Raw genomic sequence first — 17,013 nt, 5'->3', positions numbered from 1 at the left:
CCCCTGCCTTTCCCCGTGCCTCCCCGCACGTGTGAGCGTGGGGCTGACCTCGGCTCGACTTTGTTTCTGGTTTAGGGGTCAGGGTTGTGCCTTCAAGCTTGACTTAACTGGTTCAGATGTAGCCCAGCAGCTGCCAGGTTTGAATGAGGTAAATTGTGACCGTGCGCTCAGAACGGCAGAAAATAGGTCAAGTGTGGGTTGGGTTTACATAGAAAGCAGTAGCGTCGCCTGGTAAGCCTAAGCCTCTTCTCTCCGCTCAGACAAAGCCGTTTAAGGTAAACAGGGAAGTTACCATCTCCCAAAAAAACTTTCTAGCCTTCTGTAGCCTTGGTGTTTCTGGCTAGCGTTGCCCTTGGTGAGAAGCCTGGAGCGAGGTTGCCCTCGTGGGTCGGGTCGATGCGTTCCCCCTGGAGCGGCTCCCTCCGGGATGGCATTTCTCCGCTGGCTTGTGCGGAACAGCACAGCCCTGCAGCCTTCAGCGCCTCTCTGACCTCCTGCCCGCCAGCTGCAGCGGCCTGGCAGCTGGGGTGGCCTTTCACTTGTCAGAGAGGAATAAGGAATATACTGTTTACCAGTGGTTTATGCGTGAGTGTGTGTCTAGAAAGATGGGTGAAGCAACAGAAGATCTGTATATTTTAGTCTTGGCTAAACTTGATGATTTCCCCGTAGGGTTTTGGTGTGGTCCCTGTGGCCTCGGCAGCACTTGCCTGGTGATACCCTCAGGGGTGTCAGTTGCTGCCAGTTTATCTATGCTTTAGTTAGATTTTCATCTTTTGCCACTGTAAAAAAGTCTTATAGCAGGGAAGAGGGATACTGCCAATTAGTAAGTGATGTTGTTGTTAAGATCTTTGGTATTCTCCCTACCCAGATTTTATGTCACTGTTTTGTTTTGTGGCTTTTTTTTCCCCTGCTTACTCTGATGTCAGACAATATTAAGACTGATGGTTGTTAAGAAGTTACAATTGGTGAAATAGATTACAGGTCAGTGATATAATCAGATACGTCAGGTGACAGTGAAAGATAAAAAGAGGAAGAAAAAGGAAGGCTAATTATCAAGGAATGAAAATAAGGAGAGAATTTTCTTTCATGGGAGAAAATAACCTCCTAAAAGACGGCATTAGAGGACTAGTATGAATTCTCAGCAGTCTAGATTTTAAAAACAATACTTTTTGCTGCCACTGCTCTCTGAAGACTGTTGAGGCAATTGGTAGGCAGGTGCTGACTTACCTTATTCCTTGTTATTCAGACTGCAGTTTCCAAATTGAATTTCTGTGTTGCTGAAGTTCCATGCAGTTGTAAAATTATTTGGTACAAAAAGGAAAAAAAAAAAAAGACAAAAAAAGGGGAGGGGGGCATTTTATAGGAACTGATTCCAAGATATTCACTCATGAAACAAGAAAACTGAAGGCTCAGGCTTTTTACACTTCGATCTCTGAATTTTTCATTTGCACTGTTTGAATTTAAATGTGATTCCCCTACTGTTAAAGTATTAACAAAATGCTTATTTCCATGTGCAGCACATACTGTGTAAACGTTGTAAACAGGACTCTCAGGTTGGTTATGTACTAGTTTTCATTTAATTCGTGTCCTAAATTTTCAGAAAACCACTAAGCAGCCAGAGGAAGCTATAGTTAATTAAGCCACAGATGGTGAGGACTAATGTGGTGTTGACCTTTGCGAGGACTGCAAAATCTACTTAGTCTTTCTCTGTAAAACACTAGCTGAAATGAATTCCTACTGATATTAAAAAGATGTCCTTGATGCATTGAAGCCAAATGCAGAGGCATCGTGGCCAAGGAAGGCGCTTTCCCACGTAAATGTTTGAAGGTTCTAATGCACGGCTTGTGTTGAAGCTTGATCTTCAGGGTTCCAATTTAAGCGTTTCCGGTGCCAAAAGCCACTGTTATTCCAGGACTGGTTTTCCTGGGAAAAAAATATGCATATAGTCAGTTCTCTTCTTCACTGAAAATCGAGAGTTGACAGCTGACTGGAGTTCCTACACCCTCCTATATGGAGCCTGTGTGATTGTGGGTAGGGGCAGCTACTTGAACCCACTTTTTATTTGTTGTTTTGTGCTCCAGGTTTCATCTCTCAATTTGATGAACTCGTTTCTACCCCGTAAGTTTGTGAACAGTGACTTGGAGAAGTATTTTAAATTGCTGAGGAAACATCTTGCTTCAATAGTGCAAGTCTTGCTGGGAAGGTAGAGAGTTGTGGGAATGTGCAGGCGTTCCCACCACACACGTGCCCAGCTGCGCAAAACCGGAAGAGGGGCTTGTGATCATTTGATTTGTGCCTTTCAGAAGGCACTTTATATGGTCTTTAGGCAGCGTGCAGGTTTGGCTTGTCTAGAGATGCCTCTCAGTATCGTGGACAGTACTTTCTTTGTGCATGGGGCTTGAGTAGGAGAATTTTCTATGTATTTGGCTTTTGACTTGTTTTTCTGTGGTTACTGTCTTTGAAATTGCTGTTTGATGCATGACTTAGAAGAATTTAGAAGTATTATAAGTGATCTACACTTGTTCACCTGTGGCTTTAAGTGATAAATATGTTTGTCTGAATAAGCTCACTGAAAATGCTTCTCTGAGTAAAGATTTGTACTTTCTGGTTAGAGCGGCGTGGTATCTTAACCACCCGATGGTATGGTCGGGAGTTTCCAACCGGTTCCATTATTTTCCACCAGAAGAAAGAACAGTTATACTCAGAAAAACACTGGATCACTTTGTTATTTGGGAAAATTTCATTCTTTATTCTTCTCAGGACTTCCTAGGAGTCAAGCACATCCCCAGCAGGTGAGAATTCTCACCTAGAGAGACATGCAGCTGACTCAAGTATCCTTTGGATAATTAAACAGAAAGCCCACTCCACCAGAAGTGAATTCTTTGGTCTGGAAAGAAGGAAGCATAGCAGCAAAGATCTAAGAAACCTCACATAGATTGGCAAGCTTCTGATAGTCACATTGCTTCATGTGACTGTCTTCCAGAAGGGCAGGAAGGATTATCTCGACCATATCTTTCTAGCCCATACGCCCTTTGTTGTTTTCCCAGTATTGCATATAGTAATTTTGGGGCAAGTGGCACTGCTGTATGAAGTACATAAAGAACTTCCTACAGTAAATTTAAAGAAGAAAATTGCAGTCCCATTTATTTGATTTGCATTCTGATTTGCATTTCATAAGGATTTCAAACCAGCATTAATGTCCTCGTGGAGGAGGTATTCCAGGACTTGTGGAAAATCTAGTCTAGGAGAGGGTACCATACTTAATTTTGTGAATGAAACCACTTTCAAATGAACAAAAGTCTGGAGGAAAAATCCTACAGGGCGTTTAATTCTCCTGTGGGTTACTCTGTCAGTCTTGCTACTTCGACCAAGACGGAGGGGAAAACTGAGGGTCATAATTGCCAGGGTTCAAATTTGTAGACAGAGTTGTGTTTCTTGAGCATTATAAGTACAGGGTAAGGAAAAAACCTGGACAACTGCAGTCATCTGCTCGTCTTCAGTGCCAAGAGAGGGAAGGGACTGCAAGTCATCAGCCTTGCTTGTTGCTCTGTCTGCCTGTTTCTGCCAGTCAGTGAGTGTGTGCTAAAATGACGTGTGTAAGGCCATCTCCGTATAGTTTAATACCTTAGGCAATTAATTTCCTGGGTTTTAGATGTTCATATTTAAGATTAATGGTGGAAAATGGCCAGTCATGGCACACACATTTTCTCATAGATACATGGAATAGGTACACAGAACAGGATTTTTGACATTTGAGGAACCTTTTTTTTGGTATCTTGATACTGAGCTTCAGTTGTCAGTTACAATTTTGCTTTGCCTCACTGATTGTTATTGACTAATGTATAGCACGTTCATGTCTAGAAGCAAAACACTCCCCCCTCCCCAGCCCGTGATTGGTGATATGTTAAATACCTATTTTCTGTGTGTGTGTGTGGATTTAGAAACCCTGAGTTCTCTTTTGATATCCTCTACATAGTTCCAGTCAGATCAGACCTGCGTGCAGTTTGTGCAATGGATATTTGACCTCACTCATGTCTTACGTACCTCATCTTTGAGATGAGCTCATCTTTCTCCAAGTGAGGAAAGTCATATACAAAATGGACTTTGCAGTCTCCTTTTCCGAGTGCTCACACCGAGCACTCTCAATCAAATGTACTGATGCGTCATGGATCTGAATAGGAGATACAACAGGTTCAAATGTACTGTCTGTAGGATCATCAGTATTTTCAGTGTCAAGTTCAAAGAAGGCCAAGATGCTTAGGAAGGATGTGAAATCTGAAAAAAAAAAAAGGCAAAGCAGTGTGTGTTGCCTTCAGAAACAAATCAAAAGTGGCTCAAAACGACACAGAGGCTCAAAAACTTGGCATAAAGAACTTACCGAGGTAGAATAATGTTAAGAGTAACAGGTCTGGCTTCAGGGTACCTAACCAATGTGTATGATCTTGAAATGAAGAGGAAAATTTTCATAGATGGGACTGAAGGAATTATTCAAAATGTACAAGATCTGCATATTAACTGCATTTTTAAGACAGCCAGACTTTCAGTATTGGAAGTGTCTCGGTCTGTTCCTTAGGTCCAATGCTTGTGGATGTGAGAGGGGAAATCTTGGGTACAGGAGTCTCTTGCAGCTGCTGTGAAAAAGACTGCATGGGAAGGAGGAGAGATGAATGACCATCACACAGCTCCAGTTCCCGAGTCTGTTGGGTTCCCCTGGCAAATCGTGTTCTCTTTCCAGTGGTGGTGTTGCTTCTGTTTGTAGGATCAATGCAAACACGGATTTGCACAGGACAATAGAACAGCCAATACCCTTTTTAGATTGCCTTGGGAGAGGATGTGCCATCCTTGAATAAATTTTAGTGCTGACCCTCTTGTGCCTCTGATAATGCTAGGAACATACTTGGTGTTTTTAACCTGGTAGAGGTCCTTTGCTCTTCTCCTTACTTTTACTTTGTTTCATTTTACATATATTAAAACAATGATCTTGACCATTCCTTTTGGGTCCGAGGCCATATCCTTCTCAAAAGCCTAGGGAGAGAGTCATTTCCTCTAATAACCAAAGCATTGATGCATTCTCCATAATGGAGCACAGCAAATCTTCAAGTGTCAGGAAGTGAATTTTGAATTTGAAATAGACATCCTGTGATCAGTGGGTTAGCAGGAATAATCTCATCCAGATGAATAGAGAGAAATTGCTCATGTCACTTGAGGGCCTGGCAGCAATGCACGATTCCCTGAGTGTTGCTTGTATCTTTATTATTCTGTGGCTGGAGCTCTTCATAATAAATTGTGAAACATCAAGGAACTTGTTGGAGATCAAGGAAAGAAATTACTTGATCTCAGCTGCAGTACTGATAAAACATTTTACATTTTGTATGTGGAGAATCGCTCTGATTATTTTAGCTGTCTGAAGTTCTCTCGGCACAAATGAATGTTCCTGCAGCTCACGGATTTTCAAGGCTGTCTTCTGCATGAGGAGTCGCCAGGCAGCGGTGCAGCTTTATTTCTCTGCCACAGCCTCAAAGGCAGAAATAACAAGTTTGCTCTGAAATAAAGAGAAATAGGTTCTAAGAGTCTAGAGATGAATGATGATTTAAGCCACGCTTTCAAGGATTTGAACCAGATTTTGTGCCTAGTTTTCCCTTGTTAAGAGGACAGTGCCACCAAGTATGTCTTAATTTCCCAGATGATGTCCTACTCAAATAGCGAAAAAGGATCTTTTCCAGGAGAACTGAATATAATAAACATAAAAATTAAAGAATGTCTTATTGGAAAATACCTAATAACAAAGACCTACATATTTGAAAATCAGTAATGGTGTTTCTTGCAGAATGTCTGTTTCTCTTATGCATTATTTTTGTGGGTTTTATATATATGTTTATGCGCAGCATGTCCGTACTACATTTTACAGATATGGAGAACAGATTTTTTTTAAAAAAATTCATTTAATAATTATTTAAACAATTCTTTCTGCATATCTGTAAACATTAAAGTCTTTAGAGGGCAATTTTAGCTTGTAGTAAGACAGTATTTATGAAAGTGTGATCCTATTAATAGCTTACAAGTCTGGCCACATGTGGGATCTGACATACCATGTTCCCATGAAATAACTTCTAGCACTATGTTGCACTTTTAAGTTTTTTCTAAAAATAACACAAGGATTTGTAGGCAATCAGTAAAATTAGCATCAAACTACTTAATATTGTACTCTAAAACACATCTAGGAAAATAAACAGAAATGTTACAAGTAAACATAACATATGGTTCTTTTTTTAATCTCTACTTTAGGACGACGTAGACAGTCTAAACCCAGTTCTCAGGGATAACCCGCAGTTACATGAGGAGGTAAAAGCCTGGGTAAAGGAACAAAAGGTTCAGGAGATTTTTATGCAAGGTAATTATGTGGGCAATTGTGTTACTTTTATTCAATGTTAGCTAGTTTAAGGCCATTAGTTGTGTGGGGCTCATCCCATAGTATTCGTGATATAATGAAGAATATATTTCTAACTTGGAAGTTATTTTTTTGAAGTATTTGTTAATTCCAGAAAACAAGACTGTGTAAGAAGCTGTGCATGACTTCTTCAAACTGATCTTTACTTGTTTGATGTCTTAGTGATTATAGCAAAAGCTGAATGTCGTTAGTCTGAATGTAGATTTTGTAAAATTTGTTGTGAAAATAAGTGTGTATGAATGGCAACCACACACCTTTTAGCATGTTTAGAACTGTTCTATGCTCTCTTGATGTTACTGTTACATGTGATAACTTCTCTGGTATCTGTCTGTGCCTGTAGTTCTCCACAGTTCTGTCATAGATGAAGAATCCCCATTCAGATCCCCACCCCACACCCTCACCCCCTATTGAAAAGTGCCTTTCAAATCAGTTACGATTTTGTAACTCAATTCTAATGCTGGAAAGTTGCAGCAAACGCATACGTCTTTTTTTACACTGTAGGTACAAGTTATGTGAAAAGTAGTATGAATTAGAATAGATTTATTTTGGCGCAATCTTGCAGATAATAAAAATATTATATGCATTTGCAGTGCATTCATTAACTTTCTGCAGAACTGACAGGAAGCTCTACAGAGGCATTCCTAGCAATGGGGGGCAGAAACTAACCCCTGTGGGTCTGGGTTAAAATCCCCAGGCAAGCAGTAAAGCAATTTGAGGACAAAAATGCTTAAGCAGTCATTCTGTAAATTAAGATGGGGAGGAGAGCAGTAAATAACCTGATATTATAAGGATGGCACTGAGGTTTGCTTGCTGTCTGGTTTCTTTGATAAAACCAAGATTAGAAGACCAAAGGAATATGGTAAGTATAATACTGAAGTTACAGTATAAAAAATGTGTGTCTTTCCTTCTGTGGAGTTTTTAATTTAAATAGATATGATTGTTCTTATGGGCCACAGAGAAAGTATGCTGAACAAAGCAATGCGTGGAATTGCGTAGATAGTAAGTTGGTATGTCAGTGTTAGGCATTTTAGATTTTATCTTAATATCCTCAGATACAACATGAGTTAATAGTCTGTTGATGAAATTTGCAGCCAAAACTGGATTGAGAGGTGATGTGAAATCAAATAAGGGCTCTATGAAAAGGAAACTAAAATTGAGCTTGTTTATTGTATTTCATTAGAGTAACAATAATAAGACAATTACAAAAGCCTCTGTGTACACTGGTATAGAATCAATACTTGAGCAAAGCCCCAGCAATATAGAAATAGTCACCTAAATGAAACTGCCAGCCCATCATCCACACAACTTATTTATATCTCATCATTCCAGGAACTTTATTTTTGTCTTTATATATGTAATTTTCTATAATTTCTCAAACAGATGTTTAAAAGTTTAGAAGTGCACAAATTAGGAGTATTTTAGATGATGAGATGAATCTAATCCAAGCGTCCTTGCAGACTTGCTCTCTTCGTCTAAGGAGAAGCCGCAGTTAAAATCCACTTGCTTACCTGATGTGACGCAGCATGGCCCAAGGAGAGACGCGCTTTCTCAGGCAGTGACGTGCCATCCACCACGAGGGCCTTTGCAGTGCCATCACCTCTGCCCTGTGGGACAGTGGTCAGCCAGCAGAGACTGCTGTCACGTTCTCCTGGAGCATCATCTGCTCCTGGTCACGGAGACTTTGTGTTTGGCACAAACCTTCCAGTGGCTTAAGGATAGCCCTCTAGCTGTGCTAGCTGCTGTAGTCTAGTCATGTTATCCTCCTTTCCTCCTCCCCTCCCTTCTCTGGTTTTCTTCACCTTCTCCGTTATTACCATTTTCCTGTTCCCTGCAATTTAAGCAACATTTTCACTTCTGCCTTGTCTAGACACATTTGTTAAGGTTGCTACCATATTCTCTTACTTCATCCTTTACAGCATTTTTAGGATCCAGCCTTTTCCTTCTTGTCAGTGAGGCCAAAGCCATCATCGTATGTCTTAGTATTTTCTACTTCGACTATCACCATTAAAACACAGTATATCTGAAGAAAGAGGAGAGTCAGAGAAAAACATTAGCATCAGGTTCTGAATGTTTGAAAAAAAACATGCCAATTTGAGGAGGGGGACTTTTAGTCAAAAACTGGTCCAATTATATACAAGAATGAGACTAAGGGAAAAAACTGGCTCTCGTGACCTATTCTTTGGGCGGCAGTCGCAGCAGCATGCTTTGCAGTAGAGATTGTAGGTTTGGCAGGAAAGTAGTTTATTCCTTGTTTTAAAAAAAAAAAACAAACTCCTCCCAAACTTGGCCAAGTTGAAAGCTTTTGGGACAAATAAAACCAGTTCAAGGAACATAGTAAAGCGTCTTTGATTTTTAACAATTAAAATCCTTGAATTTTTTCTTCCTATTAGATTTATTATCACTACAATCTCTGAGGCTGCGTGTATAATAATCCTCTTGAAACACTGACTGTGCTTCAGCCCTGAAGATATTTCCCGATAGTCCTGCACAGGCTGTTTCAACAATGTGTAGCTGAGCATGATTCAGCCAGGGACTGGAGACAAAGCCAGGCTTTTCCTGTAATGGCTGCTTGTGGCTGGGCTGGGCTGGAGCTGAGCTGTCCTGTGTCGTATGACCGCAGTTTAATCTTTCTCCTTCTTCCTGACACGCCAGCAGCACATAAGAAAAAAAACCTCACTGTTTTTAAAGGTAGATATAAAGTCTCTTTTAAAAATAGATAGGATAACAGCTGGGATGAAGGGCAGACACAGATTAGAACAAGGAGTAAGAGGAAAGAAATTGGCACTGGGTCAATGCAGAAGAGTGTAAGAGAAGCTGGAAGCTGATGGAGAAGGGAGGATGGAGCTTGTAAACTGAGAAGACTTGGAAGCCAGTGGCCTGGAATCGTAAATGCTAAAATGAGACAAGAAGCTAGGGAGAGGAGAGAAGCTGGTTCTCGTTATGCAGGAGACTGAAAATCATTGTGCAGTTAACAGTAGGATGCAAGAGAGGAGGAGCTGGGATAGGAAAGCAGGAACGGGAAATTGCACGAAGAGAGACAGGCAAAATTTTACTGAGACTGTCTGAACAAGGCAGAGCTTTGGGACAGCCACGAAAAGTTTGAGACGTGTTGGGTTGGGTCAGACAGCCAGAAGTGTGGGAGCTGAGCTGGAGGCGTTTTGCAGGGGCATATGGAGAGAAGAGTTGGAGAGAAGCCATCAGGAAATGTGTCCCCATGGGAACCCCGTCTGGTCCAAGACCAGGAATGTGAGACACAAGCTTGTAGATTCTTCCTCGCTTTCTTCCCGTACGTATCGGTGATTGGCAGTGCCCATGCTGGTGCACTTCTGACCCTTGTCTGCAGCTGGAAAAGTGCTCTGGGGATGAGCTGACACTGGTAGATAGCTCAGAGGGCTCATTGGGTCTCAAAGTTTCAGTTGTGCAGAGAATTATGTGGATGTGGGTGAAGGAAGGGTGCCGTTGTGTGGTGTTTCTGTTTCCCAGCTCTTTTAAAACCTAGATAATCACATTCAAAAGATATTTCAAAAGGCCTTGCTAAGGTTTCCAGAATTAAACCCAAAGACCACTTGGAAATGTCTAAATTACTGCTTTTGCACTTCTCTTAACCCCTCAAATGTTGATGTTAAAAACAGTCCTTATGATTGCACGCTGTCTCGTGCAGAGAGTATAATGGACCCAGCCGTGTGAATATGGATATTTTTCACTAGAGAAAGCGAGGTCCCTGACCTGTTTGCTGCAGATGTTTGAGCTTGCTTAATGTCCTGGGCAGGGATTGGAAAAAACGACCTTTAGGAAAGACAGGGGAATTCTGGCCTTGCCTGTGCAGTTGAGCAACTAGGCACTCTTAAATGATTTCAGTTAGGCTTTTTATGGCTTGTCACTGACTGCTTTTGCTTCTGTTCCTGTATGCCTGACCTGGGGTTTGGTTGTGGAAGGAGTGAAACCCACACAGTTGGAACTGAGCTTGGTGGCAGTGTTGCTTGGTCATGCAAAATGCTATATAAACACTAAGTGCGATGAAACTTGGGGTCCCGATGGTCAAGACGGTGAACAGGAATAAAATTGTTGAATCTCAATTTCTGGGGCTTGAAACCACCTATAAAATAAGTACTGTATCACACTATCTCCCCACCCCCACGGGCATTTGGAGGTGAATTGAACTGGTCTTTGCAAAAGGAGCATGTGGGATTTCTTTGCATTTGATATATCTTAAAACAGGAGCCAAAGTCTTCATACCGTGTGTGTTTTTGAATGTTCCGTGTGGCAGTAGCAGGGACAGGATCACTCAGCTGCCTTTCCAACTGCTGTAATGGAGAGAAACTCTGTGGTCACTTATGGGAAAGACTTGGCAGATGCAAAGCCCTAACCACCGAGATGTAAATCTTTTTGCCAGCAAAGCATCTGGGCATGTGACTAGCCTGTTAAATAGCTTCTGTATAACCTGCTGCTGCCACTTTCTAGCCTTTCAGATTACTTTTCTATGGTTGCTGTTCGTAGGCAGGAATTTTCCCATCGTTTGTCATCATGGTTGCAGAAAGATTTAGTTAGATAAGAAAATTGTATGTTGAAGATGTTAGCATAATTGACCTTAAAGCGTACTTAAATGTACCATTTGCATTTCAAAATGTCTTCCGCAATAAAAGTAAAATCCACAGGCAGTGCTGTGCCAGAATTGCCTGTAGTTTGCCGTCTGTGCCATGTGCTCTATATGTTTGCTGTGAAGCTTATTAAAAACAGGAAAGCCCATTTATATGTGGTTTGTGTTGCTTATTTATTTTTTCCTGAATTCCTCAATGGCTTTTCTATTTCTTCCCCTTCTAAAGGTCCCTACTCCTTAAATGGTTATAGGGTGAGAGTGTACAGACAGGATTCTGCCACCCAGTGGTTTACTGGTATCATTACTCATCATGATCTCTTCACCCGCACTATGGTTGTTATGAATGACCAGGTGAGTCTGATATGTGATGTTTGGAAAGCTTCAAGTAAATTACACATTGGGAGTTTTTGTTTGTTTGTTTGTTTGTTTGTGGTACTTTGAAATGCACTGAGTTGTTCAGTTCCAACGGGACGAGTCTGTTACTGTGCTGAAACTACAGCATGACTTTGCGTTGAACTAGCAATTAATACCATCCTGAAGCTGAACGTTTATGCAATGACACGATTAATACCAGTCCTACAGTTTTGCTTTTCTTCTGCTGTCTCTATTTGACTAGTGAAGTCTTTGAAGTGAAGCGATGTAGTTTTAAGAACTGGTCTTCTCTGTCAGCTCTGTTGAGAATTTCTTCTCCCAACACTCAAAACTCTCTTTTAGCACTGCAGTCACGATTACTTTTCCCAAGCAATTGAAATATCCACTTTCTGCAATTTATTGAATTAAGCATTTACTGCAGCCCCGATTTTACTGCGGTGGGTTTTAGTTGTATTTCTGAAGTTGATGTTACAAAAAGGATTAATGCTGGTATTTTTAGTGGCGGTAATGAGTTCTATTTCAGGAGACCAGAGTAATGACTCAACGTTAATATAGTGAATGACCCATCTGCCTTGAAATGACTGACAAAATCATGTGTGACAATAAAAATTTAAGACTAGTCTAATGCTCAAATATATTCTTTCCCTTAATTTGCTCAAATTAATTTTCCCTGAATGTTATTTTTTCGCTTTGTGACACATTGATTAAAGATCTGGTTAGCATTTCCTTCTTTCTGAAATATCCCTCACTAGTAACACTCTGCCAGGCTTAGAGTTCTTCTCTCCAGTCGTTTTGGTTCCTTTCTTTCAACAGTTTTGCTTCTGTTGGAAGCAATATTGTAATGTGCTTCTGCAGTATATTTTATAGTATATAAAATAAATTTTACAAAGTATTTGTATACTGTAATTGCAACTCAAGGGTTACTCTATGAAGAGCTCAGCGTCTTTTAATTTTGAATTTGCGGGTCAGTGAAGGGGAAGGAAGTGGTGGGGTACTTCTTAAAAAAAAAAAAATTATTTATGTACTAACACATTTGCTTTGGTTTCACTCTATTCCCAGCTTTTGTTGACAGTCATATGTCAGTTCTGCTTGTCAGGATTAAGTAGGCTTTTCTCTGATTAGTCTTTAGCACACAAAATAGACTGGTGAACACTGATACAGAAAATACAGACTGGGCAGTGTCTGAGCATCTGATGATTATTCTTTTTTTCTTTTTTTAATAAACCAGGTGTTAGAACCTCAGAATGTTGATCCTTCTATGGTTCAGATGACCTTTCTAGATGATGTTGTTCACTCTTTGTTGAAAGGTGAAAATATTGGCATCACTTCACGCCGACGGTCTCGTTCCAACCAGAACAGCAACACAGTCCACGTAGATACATTTATCTTTTTACCTAAGTATTTCCATGTATTGCGAATATTAAAAATACATGTTTATTAAAGTAGCTAATTAAAATTGCATTTAAGTCCATTAATCACAAAATTATTTTTAGGGTCATTATACACGTGCGCAAGCAAATAGTCCCAGACCAGCAATGAATTCCCAAACTGCAGCACCAAAACAAAATTCTCACCAGCACCAGCAACAGAGGAATACTCGGCCGAATAAGAGGAAAGGCTCTGATAGCAGCATGCCTGATGAAGAGAAGATGAAAGAAGAAAGATATGATTATATAGGTCGAGGAGGTAAAAGCAGTTACTGGAAAGGGAGGGAGAGTTTCTTAAAGCTGTATTAGACTGAAAATGTGATAGACATGTTTTTGTCTTTTACAGAAAACCCCAAAAACAAAAATAAACACTTCCTTAGTAAAAGAAGAAAACCTGAAGAGGATGAAAAAAAGTTAAATATGAAGAGACTGCGGACAGACAATATCTCAGATTACTCTGAGAGCAGTGACTCAGAAATTTCAAATAAAAGATTAACAGATTCGTCCTCAGAGCAAAATTCGGAAAATGAGTTAAAAAGCAAGAACACTTCAAAGATAAATGGAGAAGAAGGAAAATCCCAAACTGTTGAGGGAGTAGAACAGACACTAACAGATAGGCGGTCTCCATGGGATGAAATACAGGAGGATAAAAAACACGAAGAGACAGAAAGACTGAAGTCAGCCGTCTTAGATCAGCAGGAAAAGTCTTCACTCCATGCAGCAGAGCAGCCAACACCTTATGAGCAGAATGCCAAGGATCCACATGTTCAAGAGTGCAATGCAGAAAAACATCATACTGTGGAATTAAAAAATGAGCAATTTGTACCCGGACCTCCTACTCCGAAATGCGTTGTTGACATTACTAATGAAAACAACTCTGAAAAGGAGAGCCAGGATAATGCTGCAAGTACCTTTGGTTTGCAAACAGTTCAGAAAGTGGAATCTCACAGCAGCGATTTAAAACAGCAGTTTGCAAATGCAAATTTCCTTGAAACAAGAAAACAGGAAGCTGATCAAAGTTGGGTTAGCAGTGTTGTTAACAAAACAGATTTGATACAACCTGGAGTTGTAAAAACATTATCGGTAAACGAACACTTAAATCCTGAAAAAGAAAAAGTGCAGTATGGCTCCTTTATGTCTTCGTTAAATGTAGCTTCTCTAGCAGAAGAGAGTAAACTGCATAAACAAAGTCCAGTCCCCGATTCTGTGAAGTCAAAACCTAGTGCTTCAGTTGATCATCCTAAAACAAAGTCACCTGATGTTAAACCTAAATTCACCCAATCTTCTGATACTGTGAAGTCTAAGGTTAGTTCCCAAAACAGCCATGCTACTGGATTAACAAGGTCAGCCAATAAAACTGATCATGATTTGCCTAGGTCTAGTTTTCATCCAGTTCCAGCTAGAGTTAGCGCTCTAGAAGCTACTAAAAGTCCTCTTATCATTGACAAGAATGAACATTTCACAGTGTACAGGGACCCCACTCTGATTGGACAAGAAACAGGAACTAATCACATCTCACCTTATTTGCATCAGCATAATTATCCTCTGCATTCCTCATCCCACCGAACCTGTTTAAATCCAAACGCTCATCATCCTGCATTAACTGGTTCATCCCATCTGCTAGCTGGGTCTTCAGCTCAGGCTCCCTTGTCAGCTATTAACACTCACCCCCTTAGTACCGCATCTCACCATTCTGTTCATCACCCTCATCTACTTCCTGCAGTGTTACCCGGAGTGCCTGCTGCCTCCTTGCTGGGTGGCCATCCGCGACTAGAGACTGCTCATGCTAGCAGCTTAAGCCATTTGGCATTAGCACACCAGCAGCAGCAACAGATGTTACAACACCAGTCTCCACATCTTCTTGGACAAGCTCATCCTTCTGCTTCCTATAATCAGCTAGGGCTTTATCCAATTATTTGGCAGTATCCAAATGGAACACATGCTTACTCAGGACTCGGTCTGCCCTCCTCCAAATGGGTCCACCCAGAAACTCCTGTTAACGCGGAGGCTTCCTTAAGAAGGGTAAGTTGAGCTCGTTTCTTAATGACGTATTTAGCTGGGGCTGGTGTCTCCCAAGAGTGGTTTTCTAGGTACAGATTCAGTAGTTTGTGTTGCACCAAGAGTGCGATGCTGGTGGGTTTTTTGAGTGGGCAGAGAACTAGGAATGGAAATACAGTAGTAACCACTGTCTCACGGCGGATGTGAGTAGGGAGTTCTTCCAGATCATGATTATTAAGTATTTTAAAGAAAGACGAAATGTTCGGGTTTAGTTTATCACCAAGCAAGGTCAGCCAGCTGGTTTGGGACCTCAAGTCCATGGTAAATACTTGCTACCTCAAACTATATAAAACTGCTGTGTGAGTTAAATACGAGGAGAGGTATGATCGTCTTCACAGTGAAATTTTGTGTATGCTCGCTAAGTAATGGAGAAAGGCTGAGATGGGAGGAGTATTAAATCCAGTGGGAAGTTCTGAAGAGAAATACTCCAGCATTTATAAATCTTTCTTGCGCTGTACACCCATTTCTCTTGTCTTTACACCTATCTGTGTACCCCGTCTTGGCATATCTTTTTCTCCCCTTCTGTTCCTGTTGACACACATCCCTGCCTTCCCATCTGCTTTTTACTCCTCTGTATTCAAGTCAGGGTGATTCCTGTGTGTGCTGAGTATAACCACCAAAGTCTCAGAAGAAATGATTTGTGTTTTTCAGCCTAGTGCGCCCAGTGCGGCGGCAGTGTTTGGCAGGCAGACGTGGCAATTTACAGGAAAAGTTTTCTAAGCTCCTGCAGCCTTGGAATATGGCATGCTCATTGCAGGCACCTTAGAGGAACAGACTAAGATGAAGCATGTGTAGCGCAGACACAAACTTTGGAGAGCTTTACTGCCAGCTTCAATCAGACCTCCACTGAGCATGTGCATTCTGATTTTTAGAGGCACAACTTGGCCTAATTTGGGCAGATTTTCACAGGGACCACAAAAGGCATGTCGCTGACAGTGGTCCTTCTGCCAAATTGTAAGCCTTTGCGTCAAAGCTTGGAGTTCCTGAATGGTTATACTTTTTTTCTTTTTCATCATGGGGAAAGCTATTCTTCCCCAGCCTCATTCTTGAGAAAAGCCAAACCATTGTGGCTAAGTCTTTCCCAAACAGTCAGTTTGAGTTGGCCTTGTAATATGAAGTCAGTTTGATCTAAAACGTGATAAAGTCAAATGCAGCAGAGAAGAAAAGCCTAAGAGAAAACTATAGGTGGGGATTTAACTTTTCATGTTTCTGCCTGCTCCACCCTATACTGAAGTCCGTTTTAAAGAACTTCTGATAGACTCTGTTTTCACTTTGGCTCCCTGAAGTATGCAGCCCTGCATACCGAGGCACGTAGCTTTTTAATTATGTTGATATGTGGCAATTGTCTTGTGGTGACTTGTCTTCTGGCTCTTACACTGCAGGCCTTTTTTAAATACGTCTTAGAAACCCAGAATGGGCGTTTCCAAAGTGGGTTTGCATGGATGCCACGATTGCAGAAAGGGATCTGTGTTTTCAGTTGTAATAGCAGCAGCAGCAGCCACCCTCGGCGGAGGGCTGCACTGTGACTGTGTGCTGAAGGAAGCGTGCCCCCAAGCCCACCTTTTCCTGCCATCTGCAGATGGCTGTGGCAGCTTCCTTCTTTGGGCTGGGCTGTAGATAGTTGCAGGTGGAGTCACGAAGCTGTTTGGGCAATGCTTGGTGTCAAGCAGATGTTCCCCAGCTCCTCTAGGGAGAAGGTGACGGGTCTTTTTTGCATAATACTTTAATACAGCTTACAGGCTATTCGTGGGAACTCCCCACAGCGTGGGAACTCTTGGCCTAGGAAACGTGTACACTAAAACTGTTAGCACAAACCCCAGCGGTTGCTTTAAATATTCAAAAGTATAGAAATCAGAACTTCAAAGTTGTAGCACCTGCAAATCTATTCAGTGCTGCGTGTGTGCGTGATGAGAGCTCTTGGCTCCCCTTCTGCTGCAGCAGTTCTCAACTGGTAGTCACCAAGCCAAGACCAGGGAGGAAAGGAGGATGGTCTGGTGAGGAGCAAAGGAGGGGAAGAAGTTCTGGAGAGTGCCAGGAGTTAGGGGTGGAGCACAGCACCGAGAGGCTTTGGGGTACACGAGAGCTGTGCTCACTTTTGTCCTAGAACCTTG

At 41.4% G+C, this 17,013-nt stretch overlaps 1 protein-coding gene across 3 annotated transcripts in view; it reads left to right on the top strand.

Moving 5' to 3' along the window:
* Positions 1-17,013, top strand: part of JMJD1C (jumonji domain containing 1C) — a 166,657-nt gene that overhangs the window by 119,715 nt on the left and 29,929 nt on the right. For all 3 annotated transcript variants that reach the window (XM_074154804.1, XM_074154803.1, XM_074154805.1), the window contains 5 exons: positions 6,286-6,391; positions 11,272-11,396; positions 12,646-12,789; positions 12,911-13,103; positions 13,191-14,866. In XM_074154804.1, coding sequence (XP_074010905.1) covers positions 6,286-6,391; positions 11,272-11,396; positions 12,646-12,789; positions 12,911-13,103; positions 13,191-14,866 — 2,244 coding nt within the window. The remainder of the gene's footprint in view (positions 1-6,285; positions 6,392-11,271; positions 11,397-12,645; positions 12,790-12,910; positions 13,104-13,190; positions 14,867-17,013) is intronic.

The sequence above is a fragment of the Numenius arquata genome, chromosome 10 (genome assembly GCF_964106895.1).
Source record: "Numenius arquata chromosome 10, bNumArq3.hap1.1, whole genome shotgun sequence".
In the NCBI taxonomy this organism is placed as follows: domain Eukaryota; kingdom Metazoa; phylum Chordata; class Aves; order Charadriiformes; family Scolopacidae; genus Numenius; species Numenius arquata.
The sequence above is the reverse complement of the archived record's forward strand: the minus strand, read 5'-3'. Positions and strand labels throughout refer to the sequence as shown.